Raw genomic sequence first — 17,877 nt, 5'->3', positions numbered from 1 at the left:
ATATTTGGTGCTTTGTTAGCTCTACCCCAACATTTCCTCTTGGATAGTTCCAGGGATGGTCCTTGCGAGCTATGGAAACCAGACTTTTCTTCTCCCAGCGCAGCCAGTTTGAAGCTGCAGGAAGCATGGCTGCAATCCATCTCTGCCCTATGGGGGTAGAAGGACATGGAGCCATGGCTATCAGCAGCTCCGAGTCCCATACACCCAGTAAAGCCATGTCATGCTCAAGCAGGAAGGCCACTAACCATCAATCCCCATGTCACCCAGCTCTTGGTCCAGTAGCACAAGAACCAAAATATTCCTTCTAGTCCTTTGATTGGTATCCTGGGCATTTACTGATCTCTAGTTCTCATTCCTATATTCAGAAAAGACCTGAGAAACGTTGCACGGGCCTCAGGTGGTGCCTGTGGAGTCCGTCCCTGGTCCTTCTTCCCTAAGACAAGGAGACAGAGATCCTGACTGAGATACAAAATACCCTAACTTGTGGCACCACGCTACTCAAGAAGCTAGGCAAGGCCTGACAAAGTGCTGTAATTGCCTTCCCTGTCTCCAGAGAGATGCAAATTGCTGGAGCTCCCCTCCCCCTCCCCAGGCATCATTCAGCCATTTCACCAGCGTGAGGCAGATCATTTGTGTGCCCTGAATCCGCCAGTGGTGAGGGGCAGGGAGCAACTGTGGGAGGATGTTTGTGGTGCTGTTCTCCCACGGTACAGAAATTACGCTCTGAAACCTACGTGCAAGTGGAGTGGTACTTACCTCTTGAAATAATTAGTAGTTTTATTTCCCAGTACTTAGAAAATTGGACCCTTGATATTTTCCTGTTTTGACTGCTAAGTGTGAACATGATTGCAGCAGGAACAAGAAGCTTGAGCACAGCAGGTCTAAATCTGGGGTTGGGATACACTCAGTGATTATTTTTCCACCATCACAGTCAGTTTCTGACCAGGAAACACGGGTCCTTCCCTGAGGTTTTCATTTCTAAGCAATCACTTACACCAGAAGAGCTATGGGGAAGGACCCCAGAGGTTTCTTCTTTCCTCTGCCAAGCAGTGCCAACCTGTCTGCATCTCCCTTGGGGCGTTCACAGGGCAGTGGCTGAGCTGGGGTCATCCCTGCATTGATTTCCCTCCTCATTTTGGCATAGTTGCAGGTAGATTGAATATGATTTTATAGCTCAGTCCCTGTCTCAGGCTCTGGGTAGATGGTATCCTTGGCAAAGTAGGACGAGTGAAGGTTGATGTTACACTAGCTTTGTAGAGCTCCTCAGACCCACGTTCAAGGGGGAGCAGCCTTGGTTACCCTTGGACCCTCTCTTGTGGTGTACCCTGTCTTGCAGGGGCTCAACAACCTCCCAGCAGCAGCAGATTGAATTCTGCCTACTGGCATGAAAGCGGGCATTGGGCTGAAATGGTGCTTTAGTGCAGATTGGAGATGCAGTGTGAAGGACAGTGCCTCAGCCTTGTGACTGGAGGAAGGCAGTCTGAAAAGGAGCATGAGAGACTGCGTTCTTGAATTGCTTCACAAGGTAGAGAAAAAATTGACATATCTTTTTTCCTGGCAGAACCAGTAACCTTATTCTCCTTAGAGGAGGTAGACATTACAGCTGAGGCATAGCTTCCTTCACCGCTCTAATTGACCTCCCAAACAATATAGTCCAAAACAGACTGTCTCAGAGGGATGTCTCGTGCCCACTGTCAATGCCTCCTGGAATTGCTTCACACAACAGTTGCTTTTAAGACTGATATCATGCTGGAGCCACAGACCCCCTCACCTCCACATCCCAACACTGCCGTGGGACATGTCTGGGAAACACTCGTGCCCTGGGAGGCCAGGGCCTGCCCCAGTGTCACTGGAGAAGAAAGCTCATTGTTGTATTATCTTTGGTCTTTATGAAGGAAAGAAACTTTCCATATGTGTGGTCCCTGGGATTGCAGCCTCTCCTCTTCCAGCTGCATTTGGCTGTCAGCTTCTCTTTCTCATGCAGCTATGGACCAAGCAGCTACGAGCTCCCTTCTCCGCGTGTTGGTGTGTGATAGGCAGTGAAATTCCTCTGTGTTCCAAATGAAGCTGGCTTTTGTGACAAGGGAACTTATACCCAGCAAACAGGAACTCAAAATGCCTAAGGGGGCATATGGAAAGAAGTTCTTGGGCTTTGTTTGTCATGTCAGCAATCTGCTGGTGGGAAGCTCTGGGGGATGGGGGCTGCAAGGGGACAGAGAGGGTTGGTGGTGCAGGAGTGCCTGTCATGCCTCAGTGAGCAGCAGTTTTTATTGTAGTGTGATTCACCCAGCCCACAGCAGGAGATGGGTGCTCCCAGTCAGTAGAGGAACTCTGGGATTCTGTAAGAGGCACTCAGATGGACTTTTCCCAATTTAACTGCAGAAATTGGAAAAGTGGTAAAATGGAAGAGGCTCACTTTAGACCCAGTTTCCTAGAGAAAAGCACAATAAATAAATTCCCATAAGTGTCATTAGACCATTGTGTGCTTCCCAGAGAAGAGAGAGAATTTTACTGGTCTGTAGAATTAACTGGTGTGTCAAGGGGAAGCTCTAGAATCAACACTTACCAGCGGGGTTAGAGGTGACATGTATTAGGATGGCTCTACACGACTCCCAGGGCCCCTGTGTGTAAGACCGTTGCTGGTGGTACAGCAACTTATCCTGCTGTCCACACCAGGGCAGGCTGCCATCGTGGTGTTCTGGCTAATAGAAAAGAGATAGCGAAGAGATCCTGCCATGGGGAAACACAGGCACTGCTGCCCAGGGAGCTCGGCATCGCTACACAGGGGCTGGAGACTGCCCGCAGGTTGTGTGTGTGGCAAGGCTGGGTGCTCCCCAGCACACAGACCTGCTACTCGGGGATCTGCAGCAACCGCCTTCCCTCTCTGCTCACCAGATATCTCCATCGTTTCCTCCCTTTCCTTCTGCCACTGGTTTTCTAGCATTTGTTTTCTGTCTGTGACAGCAGCAAATTTACGGTAGGGGTATTTGCACGTTGCCATTGCAGACCCTCTTTGCAGTCTATAAGAAGTTGTGGCCATTTGCTGTTAACTCAGACAGGCAATGGATTTTGATAGGAAAGTTGCAAAGTTCTGAGGTTTTTGTGTCAGCCCTTCCGCTGAAGCAGCCCCACAGTCAGACTGTCTTGGGACAGAAAGAGAAATTTCAGCAGATGAAGCCAGAGGGGTGATTTTCTTCCTCATGTTGACAAAAGCCTCCATCACTCCATAACGGAAAAAAGTCCCAAGAGATCTTTAACAGGGGATCCACCCAATTTTATGGCCTCTCTGTAAAGCTGAATTAAACCTCTTCCCCCAAGAAAAGACGGGCAGACCCTCCACATATTCCCTGTAGGCTTCTTGACACAGCTAAATGTACTCATATCCTTCCTGTTAGCCTCATACATGTGTTGATACTTCTCTCTTCTGGACTATAACCATGTGGGATGGAGAAAAGGAGAGAGGGAAGTGTATGTACTATATAGGGCATACCAAGATGTGTCCTACATAGTAGGATGTACAAAGAGTCAGAGAAATAAAGGTGTTGGCTGACCATTTTTTAAACATCAGCTGTTCCCTTCAGATGCAGACATCTCTTTGGGGGCCATTATTGTATTTGAAAAAAGTGGCAGCAATGAGGTAGTAACACATCCCTCACTTCTCACCTAGGAATGTTTACCTTTGATGACAACAGGTATTAGCTGCAGCTAAATATGGCGTAACTGCAAGGCATGACTGGTACAAACCGTCCAGCACAATTTTAGAAGCTATTGTTTGTCCTGCTTTGCTGTTTTTAGCTAACCTGCTCAGTCCTGGCTCAGCTTCACCTGCTGTCGACATCTGCTGTCACCACCAGGTAATTTCCTGGGGTAATCCCATCTGTGGGCTGTTTAAATAAGTCATCAGGCAGTTAATTTTGCATACACTCTTCTGCAGCTCCTCCTTGCCCTTAGCAGCTCTTCCAGTGTGCTGCTGCTCCCACCATGCCCATGACCCTCCGAGATGCCTCCGGCAGCCCCAGCCCTGCCACCCACAGTGCTGCTCACAGCCAGCTCATCCCACATTCACTGCAGTGTCACCCACTGTGGCTCCAAAAAAACACTCCTGGCTCCTCAGCACTCATTTCTGGAGTTCCTCTCCTCTTCCAGCTGTCTTTTCTCCCAGGAGGGGACCTTCAGAGCCGTGTTCCCAGTGGTAGGGCAGCAGAATGTAGCTGAAGAGGGAGGCATTTGAAAAACTATCAGTTGAATCCCAGACGCCTGGATGCTAATCCCTTTGGTGCACCCTCAAGCCCAACAGAGCAATTAGAGAACAGAGACAAAGGAGGGAAACAGATTGGATCTTGTTGTGGGTTGTTCAGTCCCATGTCAAGAAGCAGGGAAATCTCTGTATGTGCAGTTTCAATTTGCTGTCTCTCTGTGGGGTTACTGCTGATGACAGGGGTGAAATGCCAAGAATCATTTCAAAGAGAGCAATATGAAAGCCTTGGAGGAAATGCTGTACTCTATCTTAGTCACTAGGAGGAAGGTCACAGCAACATCTTTTGCTTTTCCCTAAATATGAGGGCTTTTGTTATTCCACCTTTGCACAGGCTACCACAGGGTGAGCTCTACCAGGGGAAGAGACATCACAGAGGGAGCACGGCAAAGACAGGCTTGGTACACAGCAAGGAAGGGGACTAAAAAGGGGACAGGACAGGAATGATACTGACCTTAAGTCCTGCATTTACGATGCACTTGGTTCAGCAAAATATTTCCTTTTGTTGTCCAGGATGTTCTCTGCATCTGCTGACATCCAGGTCTAACCTTTGCACCTGTGCTTGTGCCTTCATAGTTCACTGTGCTACCTCTGGGATAGCTTAGGGTATAAAAGGTATTTTCCAGGGATAAAGATGCTGGTGTTCCTCTGAAACTTTTTCTGTGGTCTCTGGCTGTATTGGTATCAATCAGGGGGCAGTTGTTTGGTGATACGGTGTTTGAAGGAAATAGAGAAGGCTATTTGGGATTAATAAAGAGACTAAGTAGTGAGAATATGGTGGCTGTGGAAGAAAAGTGGGTGATATCTCTGCCTCTGGGGAGGTTTTCAAGGAGTAATAATTAACTGGAGCAAACATGCAAATATCTGCAGGCCCAGTAGTTTTGCATAGGTCTTGCCAGAGAAGAATGTCCCATGTTGCATCAAGCTGATGGCCCCTCTGTCCTGGCAGCCTGTCTCCATCTGTGGCTGTAAGAGGCTGCTTGCAGCAGAGTAAGGATAGGGTAAGGATGTATGACACCCACTCACCCATCAAATGTTCCCCCGGCCTCCTGTTCTCTTAAGCTTTTCTTTTTTCCTTTCTACTGGAGCTGTGTATACATCCTCACAGTGCAGAGTTGGGGGCTAGTACCCATCCCAGCAGGAGCAGCGACCGTGTGGGATTCCTGTCTCCTGGTCACTTTTGAGACCCAACTCTATGCTTTTTGCTTCTTCCTCCCTATAGGGCACATGGCCCAGATGCTATGATCCTCGTGGATGGGCAGCCTCGACAAGCCAAAGGGGAGCTAGGGCTATCCCAGATGCTCCACATCGCTAGCCAGATCGCGTCTGGAATGGTGTACCTTGCCTCCCAGCACTTTGTCCATAGAGACCTGGCCACCAGGAACTGCTTGGTCGGAGCCAACCTGCTGGTGAAGATTGGAGACTTTGGGATGTCAAGAGATGTCTACAGCACTGATTACTACAGGGTAAGGCAGCTCCAGCGTCAGTCTGATGCTCAGAGCAAAGGGAGACTAGGAAATGTTACAGTAAATCAGTTTTTGGAGCTCTTGGGCTCACTCGCTTGGTTATTCCCTCATTGAAACATGCACACAGATGTCGATCAGGCATCCCTGAACCACTGTCCTTACTCCTTTTCAGACCTGGGCATGCTTGTAGTTCAGACATCCATGCAGATGCCCACACACAGAGCTGTCTGTGATACTCCAGCACACAGTCACATGCTTTGGGATGGCTCTGAAGTCATCCCAGTCTTCCTTCCTTCCTATTTTTTCTCCCTCTTTTTTGAAGACATTGATAAATTAAAGGTAATCCAAAGACATGACAAAGACTACAGGCTGTGACCTCTGGTGTCAGATTAAAGAAACTTAATACAGGGACCTAGAGAAAAGGCAACTGAAAGACTGACTGATAAGTGCATAAAATACGGAAGAGGAAATAATAGGCAATTTAGGTTCGACCTCAAAACACTTTTTTCCAGCAGGGTCATCATTTAGACAATGGAATAATTTGCAGAGGTAGGTTGCTGAGGGCCCAGCATTAAAGAAGTTCAGGAAGCAACTAGATAAAAATGTCTGGGTTTAGTGCAGAGGCTAATCCTGCTCTTGTCTCTGGGGACGGACTCAATGAGTCAGGAATGCCTTTCCAGCCTTTTCTTCCGTGATTTGTGCTTGTACTGTCCCCTTGTCTTGCGCACTCCCTTTGTACCTGTCTGCACTGCCCTATCTGCCCAGGTTGGCAGTCTCCCTGGGAGGTCAGTGTGTTTATCACCCTTCCTCAGCTACAGGAGAAGCTGTGATGTGCGAAGCATTTGAAGCACATTGGAGTAGGCATCTGTCGCTGGGCCATCCACCAGCAGAGAAGGGCTTTTCAGGCTGAGGAGCAGTGGTTTCTAGCCTGATGCTTGGACTAAAGCTTGGTTTATTTCTGGCTACAACATGGATGTTTGCCTTTGAGGATGATTTCTATCAGCCATCCAAGAAAGGGTTGACCTATGGTCTTGACCTGATTCAGAAGGTTTTCTTATGTGACGGGCAGCTGCCAAGTGGAGTCACTGTGTTGGGGAGGAGGAAAAATGTGATTAGATTTCTACTGAGACATATCACCTCTCCCAGCCCAGGACATTGGCTTATAACTATTTAATTATTATTTAATAATTAAATATTTAAATAAATATTTAAATAACTTATCATTTTTTAATTACCAGTGAGGGAACCAGTCTTCACTGTGCAGCACAAAAGCCTGTGTTGGGAGAAGGTCTTGGTGCAGCTGCTGGGCAGTGATGAGGTAAGAGTGGTGGCTATGGTCCCGTCACTGCTGAAACTTCAGGAAGGAGCGAGTAGGAAAAAAGAAGAGCCCAGGGGAGGATGAGAAGTAGCCCATGTGATTACCCATGTACTTGCTTCCCTCCTTTCCTTCAGCTGTGTTAGACCTACCCCAAGCACAGTCAGTGTCACACTGCTTGAGACAATCCCAGCCAAGCTTGTGTTCCTGCGGCACTGCAAGCTCTCCATGTGATGGGAGAATTTGCTGCTACTGACATGTGAAGGCTGGGATGGTTCTCAAAAAGAGAATGGAGATGATCTCCACAGGCCAGTTCGTCGTTGTGGGACTTTTTGTCTTCTCTGTGGTGGTGTCCTGTAGAACTCATCCTGTCTGTGCAAAACATTTTGCTGAGGATTGCTCCGTGCTATCTCGTGCAGTGTTATAAGGCTTTTTAGTGGACTTTTCTCTGCTAACACAAATTGCCATGCATGACCAAAGTAGTAAGTAGTTATCACCTGTTTACCAGAGCAAGAGCTGAGCTTCAGACCAGCACAGCCTTTTGTTCTTAGTTGATTTTCCTTTCTCTCTTTTCACTGACTTTTGGTACTTTTGAAACTCTTGGTCAGTAAGTCCATGCTCTGCATGCATGGAGACCTTTTCTCTGTTACAGTCCAAAGAAGGGTCCTAGCAAAATAAGGTTCTGATTACCCATATTTACATTGGTGGCGTGAGGGGCAGAGGGATTACGTGACTTGTCCAAGGCCAAAGCAGGATTCGGTGGCAGAGCTGGGAAGCCCATCCAGGACATATGTTCCCCTAGCAAACAGCAGAAGTCGAGGGGCCAAGTGTCCTTCATCCCCCCTCCAGCCACAGCCCAACCACACTCCTCCCAGCATATGAGAAGAACCCAAATAGGTTCATTTCTGAATCTCTTTCTCTAATCACCACCTTGTGGGACTTGTTTACCAGGAGAGCGCACGGAGCTGATATCGTTATTCATCCTTCCGGTGCACTCACCGTTATGTGACAGTCTCTGTCCTTCCCCATCCTGTCCTCTCCTCTACCTCTGCCTTTGCACAGCACCACTACATTCATTCTCTGCAAGAACTGGTGTGAGCCTTGCTGTCTCTGGACTGGGCAATCTGTTTGGTTTCTGTGTGGCGACCTGCACTTCTAAGTTCCCTATGAGCAAGAGTAGTTGACCCTTTGCACAGAAACCTGCTTGTGGCACTAATGACGCCACATGAGGCTCGTGAATTGATTGTATTAGACCTTACTTTAACTCTGGCAAGAAGCAACATTCACTTTCTCCTGCAAACATAAGTGAGAAAAACAATATGGCTTCACAACAGTTGTGCATTTGTGCTCTGTTTTCCTCACGGTTTTAATTCCTAACATCTCTTGCATGAAAACTGTCTCTTCAAGGCTCCTGAGACAATCCTTTTGAGTGCACAGACTTATCATAAAATTCACCAAGGCACCCCAAGTGAGGGCTTTTGAATGGTTACAGACAAGAGAGCAAATGAATTGCAGTGTGAGAACCAAACTGATCCTGGGTCTCGTCTATGGGAAGTGGAGATGTGGCTCAAGAGTTCAACTTTGAAACTCTTTGGTGCTGTCCCTGGTCACATCTACAACCTGCCTGGTGAAATTCCCAAGTCTGATGCTCAGTGTTTGTGCACAGCAGCTCTCCCTTGTTGACAGCCTGCCATTCCCAACAGTAGAACCTGAAGCAAAGTTCTGCTTCAGGTGGTTTATAGAGAATATGGCTTGGTGTGTCCAAGCTGCAGCCTGGGGAGAATACTGTAATTTGTCATTTTCTGGGAACACAGTGAAGGATTCCACCTCAAAGCTGACACAAAGTGACAGGTCTGGAGCTCTCTGCAAGCAAACTCACTTCAGTGTGCTGCATCCCTGTGTTTGCTCCTGCCCAGGCCCCACGAGCACGGATAACTGGGCATGTGGATGTATGAGTGTGTTCCAGGCTGAGGATTAGCTCCTAGCCATTTCCTTTCTTTCCCATTTTTAATCTTTTAAAACAAAGAGAGAACACCATCTGGCTCCTGCATTTGTGGGATGTAAAAGTGCGTTAACAAAGGTGAACTGCTTAATTTCCTGTTACACATTTGGATACAGAAAACAAACATTTGCGTAACAAAAGCAGCAGAGAGGCTTGTTTCCCCTCTCCACGAAGCTCTCCATGTTCTGCCTGAAGACAGATGTGTCCTTTTCCTTGTGCATCACAGAGGGATCCCATCAGCTGTTGCCTTTAAACCTTCTTTCAAAATGACAGGATGGAGAGAAGTTGTTTGTGGAGGTGTAGGTGGTGGGGAGAGGTGAAACAGCATCTGATTAGAAAGCGGAGAAAAGTGGAGGGACTGAGGAGACGGGGAGAAGTGTCCCAGCTTCTGTGTGAAGAGTAAAGGCGGGGATGCTGAAGAAGCATTTCTGTGATGTGTTGTGTAATTTACTGTGCAATCTTTGGTGTGGGTCTCTGTGGGAAGGCAGGATGGAATATATCCATATCGGAGAGAAAAGATTTGGGCGGATTTCGTTTTCCTTGTTGTTTTCTTTAAAAAACTGTGTGAGTAGGCGATTTTTTTAGGTATGACTCAGGACTGTGACAGCAGGTGGTGGGATGCTGCAGGTCAGGGATGTTGTGCCTCAGCCAAACCGAGTGTGGCATAGAGACTGCAGCAAGTCAGGCACACGGTGCCTGCCCCGTGCTGCCTGGGGAGCTGGAGGTTGTCACGGTGCTGGAGAGGGAGTTGTCCAGAGCTGGGGGCATCACCAGGCCTGGGTTTAGGTCCCCCAACTGCTCTTTCACCCAGCAGACTGAGGTTTGGTTGCTCCCAGAGCCCTTCTGTGGCTCTGAACTCACCTGTGCTCCAGTAAAATCCAGATAATTTTCTTTTTATCCACCAAAATGCATAATTAAATTCCAAAAGAGCTGCCCAGGGAAAGGCAGTATTTCTTCATCTTTAGAAGAGAACACAGTCTTAAATTGTAGTCAACAGTCCTTAATAGCTTCCAAGGTAATGACCTGACATAGGTGGGACATCAGCAGTGAAGACACATGACGAGTAGAAGAAGGATTTATGTAGGTATTAAACCTCATTCAGACATACCTCCGTCCAGATCTTGTATGTCCTACCCTTCTGGCATCCTGCCCCAAATTCTGGGGTGGTCTTGAAACCTCTTGGGGATTTAGCTCTAAGCTTTCCCAAAGATCTGTCCTGGTCTCAGTTCATCACGCAAAGGACACCTGCTTGTCGAAAAAAAGACACATGCAGGATTTGCAAAGGGCTCTGAAAATACGTTTCTATTTCTAGCAACTCAGAGCTAAACATAATAACAAAAAATGCTCCCCGTTTCTGTGTTCTCACCACTCTGGAGCATTGTCCAGATTTGGGAGAGACAAGGTTTGCAGGAAGAAGTAATATCTTTTAATAGAACATACGATATTGATGGGGGGGATGAATTTTAGACACACAAGCCCTCTCTGAGCTCTTTTTTTTTTTTCAATAGTATCAGTTAGTTTAATAAAAGATTAATATCTCTTCCTATGAACCTCACATCCTTAGACGATCAGAACTAAAACATTTCTGCTATGACTTTGGCCTTAGGTCAGCGTTCTTTAAAAAGTCTAGGATGCCTCTGGCAGATGCCTCCTCCTCTGAAGCATGAAGGTTTACTGTGTAAACATTTTCTTTCTTCTCTTTAAAATGGATAGTAAAAAACCCATATTCTTGATGATTTTCCATACCCATTGCCAGGTTGCTTTCTGATGACCATGTCCCATCTAGACTATCTCTTTCTTTAGTTCTTCTCCTCTGGAGTTCGAAATTGTTTTCTTTCTCCTGGGTACAGTCAGTTATTTTTTCTAGTGAAGTTTCCGTGCAAGAAATAGATTACTGAGTTTTAGCAGCTGCCTGGGTCCTGCTCCTTTGGAGGCTCATTCAGCATGGTAGATAAGACTAACAGACAAGCCTTACATTAAAAGTAGATATAGTCTGACCCACACTCTTCTAGATAGAGGGTCCCTAAACGATCACACCATCGTTGAATGGTGCTCCTTTCCCACCAGCTTTGAAGTCTCTGCAGTGGTTTAGCTGTATTCTCCCACCAGAATTTTTTGTGCATCCTTGACAGGGCCCCTTAATGCATGTGTGTATCCTTCAGCTGTACACCCTCTTTTGTGTCCCCTGGTGCTCTCTTTGTTGCTTTGCTGTCCGTCTCATGCAGCGTGTTTACAGCGTGGCAGAGGGAAACTGCTGCCCAGCCCTGTTAGCAGCAGGAAGGAGCCCTGGGACGAGTGTGCGAGGGCTCTGCACCATCGCCTGTGAAGGGGAATGCCAACAGGCAGAGGGGAGAAAAGCTCCCTCTGAATTTCTGTCTGGGATAGGGTGCTGACTCACTTTGGGGGGAAAAAGAAAGCTGCCATCTCAGGTTTTACAGTAGAACCAGTGTACACGGGCAGGAGTAGTCAGCCCCGGAGAGAGAGCCAACCAGGCTCCGTGCACCCAGGCAGTGTGCTCAGGCTCTGCTTCAGTGCCGATGGGTGGAGGAAAGCAAGCCCAGTCCCTGGCCATGCTGTTGTGTGGGTTCTTGCGTAGATGGCACAAAGTGCGTGCCACGTTCAACTTCCAACACCAGTACCATTTCCAGCACCTAGGTGCTGTGCAGGTGCTAAGCAGCTAAGCATTGCCTTTCGACTCTTCTACCCCTTCTCTGAGGTGAAAAATACAATGTGCTACTCTCTCTCTCCATCCTTTCTGCTTGGGTGTTGGGAAGGTTTCATATCTGTAAATATATGTTCCCCTAAAGAAAGGATTCAGAAGCAAAAAGTACTTTAGTTTTCTCCTGTACTAAGCGGTATACTGGAGAACATGTCTTGCTTTGTCAAACCTATATAAGTAAGGGCAAAAAAGTCTCATGGTGACCCGGAGATGTGGAGGCCCCTAGAACTGATGCAGATGGGCCAGCCAGGCAGAACCGTAGTCTTGCTATGTGCAGGAGCCCGCGTGTGCTGTTGAAAGTATTACATGCCCTTCTCAGCATCTCTTTACCCCATGTGTACCGTCACCCCAACGCCTGATTTGTTATTTCTTCTCTTGTTTTCACTGCCTTCATTCCCTCTAGATGACACCTGTAGGTCCCATGAGGTGTGGATGGCTCATGCCATGGTGCCTCACAACTGCCCTGACTAGTGGTTTGGGGACAACAGAACCAATTTCCCCCTAACTTGCAGTAGGGCTGGAAACAGGGGGGGGTGAGGGAACCACTCAATGTGGGTGTGTGGGTTAAGTGTCTCTGTGCCTGTCCTAGTGTGTTCTGCGTGCAGGAAAAGTCAATGTGATATTGAACGTGCTGGTCTTTGATATCTTTGTGGCTCCTATAAAAACCTCTGCAAATTGAATTCACGGCACAGTTCCTTATCTCCTGAAAGGAAGATGTAACAGCATCATCTTGTGTTTTAGCCAGACATTTTTCTTCAACACTTCCCCATTTCTACACTGAGTGAAAAACAAATGTTGAGTCTTTTATTTCTTCCTTCCTCCTGTTTGAAACATTAAGAGCCCTTCACAGAAAGCAGCTCAAGTGCAGAAGAATTAATTGAGGAAATTAGGTTGTGTTGTATTTCTAGCATTTTCTCAGAAATGGTAATTGCCCTAATTCTCCACCCTGCCAAGACCTCCACCCGCACCCTGTTTCCCCCCTCCCCTTTTCCTCACTGTCTACCTGTCTTTCTCCTGCCTGAGTTGCTGTTTTCATGTTGTTGCCATTTATTTCATTTCAGTAATGAGAGGGATGTGGCAGGTGAAGAGCTCTCACAATCTGGTGACATCTTCTTTGAAGGACAGGAACAAAAGAGCAGTTTGTTTGGGGGAAATAAAAACTCCCTGCTATGGTACTTGACCTCCATGCTCACTTCTCCTCCTGCTCGGGATATGTTGCTGCTGTGTTGCAAGTCATTTGGCTCAGATTTTTTGTTTAATATAGTCCCGATATTCACCCAAACACTGACCTCCACACTTAACTCCTCTATGTCCCCCCAAACCACCCAAACACACAGTTACTGAGAGCTAATCAAACTTGCAATCCGATAGGACAAACAGTAATGGCTTTAAACTGAAAAAAGGGTAGATTTAGATTAGATGTAAAGAAGAAATTCTTCACTGTGAGGGTGGTGAGACACTGGCACATGTTGCCCAGAGAAGCTGTGGCTGTCCCCTCCCTGGCAGTGTTCAAGGCCAGGTTGAATGGGACTTGGAGCAACCTAGTCTAGTGGAAGGTGTCCCTGCCCTAGATGATCTTCAAGCTCCGTTCCAATGCAAACCATTCTGTGATTCTATCTTTCAATCAAAGCTCAGCCCCATTCCCAGGCATTTGCATTGAGGCTTTTGCTTTCTTGCAACCATTAGACTGAACTCAAGAGAGCTGGGAGTTCAAAGACTTTCAGTGTAGCTTCCTGATGTTTTTTAACTCCTGAACTTCCATTTGAGGTCACAGATATAGCCAAATATAGGGAGGAATTGTTTGTTGTTCGGTATTTCCTGACCTAAAACACACGCTGATGTATGTGGCAGGTTTGGATCCAACGGAGCTGCTACAGTGGGTGGTAAAGTGGTGGGACTCCTTGTCTCAGGAGACGGTAGATGCCAACAGCTGAAATGGGTTGAAAAAGTGAAACTACCTAATCCTATTCACCTCTGCTGTGAAAACTTGAGACAACAAGTTTCCTGCAGGGATTTCAGGAGCCCTTTCTTTCAAAGCAACTCCCTTCCCATAAAACTTAACTAGGAAGGGCGGGACTCTTCCATTTTCAGTGTTGCTTGGGTGCAGCCAACAGATCCAGAGAGGCAAGAGAAGCTACTTGTGATCCCCACTTATCCTTGAGTAGTTTTTCCCCTCCTTGACTGTGAAACTGTTTTTTTCCTCTGTTCTAATTTATATTGTCTAAGTGTGGTTCCCAACCACATGCTAGAGGGTGCCTGCATGCAATGTGCTCCCTTCCTCCTGCTGTCCCCACTCTGAACATCCCATTAGCCTGAAAGGTGTGAGATACATGGAAAAGAACACAGTGCCCAGTTTTGAGCCAGGGAGACTCTCCCATGGTGGAGATCCAACCAAAACATGTTCCTCTGTGGTATCACCAGAAACAAGGAAGGGTTTTGTACAGGGCAGGTCAAAGAACCTGATGGTTCCTGGGTTTTACCAGGGTGGCCTGGTTTAAACTGTAGCTAGAGCAGAAGAAGATGGAGAACCATATGCCAACAAGCTTCATTATTCTAGCCCCAGATGGACCAGAAACAGTGTGTGCTCCTGAGCATATGGAAATGAACCGTTCAGGCTTTGGAAGGAGCACTGCAGCTTACAATCGAGAGAGACTTGGGTGCGTAAAACCCTCCCCTCTCTCCTTCTCTAGGTTGTTGGACCCATTTCCGCGCTGCATCCCAGCTGGCCAGCAGCCTTCTCCTGCTTTTCCACCTGTAGAACTGTGATCTCCTTTACCATGGTGATAGCCATGAGACCACATGCTGGTTGGGAAAGGTGGGGAGCATCCCATGACCTCAGTAGGACTGGCAAAAGAACTGGAGGCAGAGAAGTTATAAACCAGTTTAGTGTGAGCATGGATAAATTGTGCCTTGCTTCACAACAAACTGAAAACCTCCCTAGAAAAATTAAGATGCAAATACCTTCATCATCCTCCTTAATTAAGATGTTTGTGTGGAAATGAAAATTTGCTTTTTTTTCCCTCCAGATTCCTGCATGGTTAGAGTTTCTGCAGGATTTCCCCTCCTGATCCCCCCTTATTTCATAGTCCTGCCTCTCTCAATGCCAACAGCAAGCACCTTCTCCACGCCAGCTGGGTGGAGAAAGCCCTATTTGCAAGCATCTGTCTTTAATACACAGGCTGTTTAGGGCTAGGCTGTCAAAGAGATCATGCTCAATGTACAATCAAGGGGCAACGATGCACAAAATTGCACACACGCACAAAATAGGAATCTTTTCTTGGTGTGTGGTGAGCTTTGAACGCTTAAGTGATTCCACCTCTCTCTTTCCCATCCAATTATGTGGGCAACACATGATGAGATTGCTAAAGGAATTAGAGAGGGAAATCTTTACACTGCCTAATCAATATTGTTCTTCTCAGTACAAGGCATCTCCCTGCCTCTGGCCTCAGTCGTGTTCTCATTTGCCCTCTGAAAATACAAGTTCACCTTCTCCCTGTTTGGGCTGTGGTGACCAAGAGGAATACCAGCAGCATGTGTGTGGAAAATGTTTGTAGTTACAGAGTTTCTTCCTTGCATTAAAAAAAAAAAAAAAAAAGCACCATAATACGAGGTATAATACACCCCTGCCAAAACCATGTTTCAGGGTTTTAAAGAGGCTTGCTGTGCAGGCCAGAAAGACCTTTCATCTCTCAGTTGTACGGCCTTACAGAAATGGCCAGCAACCTTATAAGCAAAGACACTGGATGGTAATTTTTCTGAGCACCACTGAGGCAAGACGCCAGATTTTATGGGCCACTAGACTGATCCAATATAGCAAATCCTGTGTTCCACTGTGGATTCTGAGACCAAATTATCAATTAATGTGAAGCATTAAAAAATCCAAATCCCTTTTAGTTCCCTGCAGTCATTAGTGACAAGATACAATATCTATAGCTCAAATGCTTTGCCAGCATCCCCTGGCAGCAAGGCAGAAACTCCACTCCTATTTTTTCCAATACATACAAGGAAAACATGAGATCAGTGGGTTTTACAGTCAGATTCGGCTGCCTCTTCATATTTACTTAGATGGAGGAATAAATCAGGTTTGGGTTACTCTCTGGGTTAGTTATTTGTTATTGGAATAAATGCATGGTAACAGATCTGACAGAGGAAGATGTTTCTCTTTCAGCCCTGTGTTTGAGGTAGAATTTGCTTTGTTCTGCACTATATTATATTGATGGTTTTATTCCACTGCTGGATGACTTCATTTGCAATGTCCATACCTCTGCCACAGCTGGCTTTAGGATGCAGCTTCATGCATAGGTCTTTCTTCTTTTTCCCTAACTGTAGCACTGTAAGGCAGAGGCAATTTAAACAACCATCATGAAACAATTTTCTAAGCCTTTCCCCCACCCATTTCCTACCTCAACTTTTTGGGAAGGGAGGTGAGTCAGTCATTCATGGGGCAATTCACCAAGCAGAATGAGCTGTCGGCTATGTTTAGCAGCTCAATTTTCACCTCTGGTGCAGGGTGGGAAAGCACCCAGGGTGACGATTAGCTGGACACACCCTGAGGGTGTATTTTTGGTGTTCCCTGGGCAGCTGTCAGCATGAGCTCCTAAGTTGCATAGCCAGAAGTCTCCCCCAAACCCACTGTGCTCACAACTGCCCTTTTGTCTTGGGATTTTGTCTCCTTTTCATCCGGGTGGGAACACCAACAGCTTACTAGAACGTCAGCGGACCTTATGCTTGCCATTCACTCTTAGTTTGCACACTGAGATCCTTACCCCTTTTCCTCCTTCCCATTCCCCAAATCTTTCCTACTTTGATACATGGGAAAATATAGTGTTGTATTTTCTGTTCCATCATTTTGCTTCCCTTGTCCCCTCCTAAGGTTCAGTTTTGCAAGCACTGGCAGGCTTGAGGGTGATTGGAAGCTGTGGGATGAGGGTTTTTTCTTCCTCCCCCAACCTGTGACAGTACTGATGGGACAAAGACTTTTGGGGAAGTGTAGAGTAATGGACCAGCTGCTTGACTGGGACATTTGGACAATGATGCCCTTAACTCTGGCTAACCTGAGCTTGCTTGAATAAAGACATCAGGCCTGGGTCTTGTCCTGCTGGCAGAGGCAGATGGGTCCCTGCACCGTGCCCAGGAGGGCTGGCGATGGGCAAGGAGCAGGATACTTGTGTATCAGATACAGGGGAACCCCTCAAGGCTCCTAGAACTTCTTCTGTCTGGAGAGAGACACTGGGTCCCCCAAGGGATGTGGCTTCACAGTCCAGAGAGAAGTTTCAAGAGGCTGAGCTCCCCTTGACTCTCACCCAGCTCTCCTTCCCTCTGCACTGGCGCAGGTGATGGTGTGAGGTGCAAGGTGATGGTGACCAGGGCCAGAGGGTCTCACCTGCCCCATGCCCTCGCAGCAAGGGTTGTGCAGTGTTGGGATGTTGCAGCCAGTGAAAGACATATGGTTTGGTTAAAGACATACCCTTTCCCTTCTTGTCCCCTTGCTTCATTCTGCCCATCCCTCCCTCCCTCTCTCACCCTTCCCTTCTCTTTTGTTTGTCTCCTTCCCTTGTTTTCACCCATTCACTGTCAGGAAGGGCCGCGTCCGAAGGGCCAGTTCAGCGCAGCGTGGCAGCGACAGAGACTGGCACCACCAGCAGCTGCAACAGTGAGTGGATCTCGAACCCTGGGGCAGCTGGAAGCGGGGTACTGGTGCCACTTGAGCATGAAATGATGTGGGGTTGAGTGGCTTTGGGACTAAGTCGGGTCCAGTGCATTTGGCAGCGAAGGGGCTCTCGTGTGTGATGGGAACTGCACATGTTTCTACCATAGCAACTCTCTGGGGTTTGTCTGTACGCTGAGATAATATGGGATGTATGCAAAAGTCCTCAGTCAATCTTCTTTCATGGGTGTTCAGGCTGTGTCTGCATTAGTGGACAGTGTGGGCTCTCAACAGTTGTTTGGATGTTGTCAAAGTGGCGTGGACTAAAACCAAACCATGTGAACAGTTGGACTGTCACATGCAGCCCTAACACCTTTTGTTTGCTAGTCTAGACACAGCCTCAGTGTCTGACCAGTTGAGTGCTTGCAGCTGCAATCGAGTGGATGTCAACCATTGCTGTTCCTCTGCCTCTC

At 47.3% G+C, this 17,877-nt stretch overlaps 1 protein-coding gene across 5 annotated transcripts in view; it reads left to right on the top strand.

Moving 5' to 3' along the window:
• The window catches only part of NTRK3 (neurotrophic receptor tyrosine kinase 3), a 219,326-nt gene that overhangs the window by 181,651 nt on the left and 19,798 nt on the right, over positions 1-17,877 (top strand). For 3 of the 5 annotated variants that reach the window (XM_086471894.1, XM_086471893.1, XM_086471891.1), the window contains one exon: positions 5,478-5,721. In XM_086471894.1, the coding sequence (XP_086328020.1) occupies positions 5,478-5,721 (244 nt within the window). Of the gene's footprint in view, positions 1-5,477; positions 5,722-6,790; positions 6,803-16,243; positions 16,268-17,335; positions 17,411-17,877 lie in introns of all 5 variants that reach the window. The other 2 variants (XM_086471890.1, XM_086471889.1) reach the window with 2 other exon arrangements.

This window comes from Leptosomus discolor, chromosome 11 (assembly GCF_034619465.1).
Source record: "Leptosomus discolor isolate bLepDis1 chromosome 11, bLepDis1.hap2, whole genome shotgun sequence".
NCBI lineage: Eukaryota > Metazoa > Chordata > Aves > Leptosomiformes > Leptosomidae > Leptosomus > Leptosomus discolor.
The sequence above is the reverse complement of the archived record's forward strand: the minus strand, read 5'-3'. Positions and strand labels throughout refer to the sequence as shown.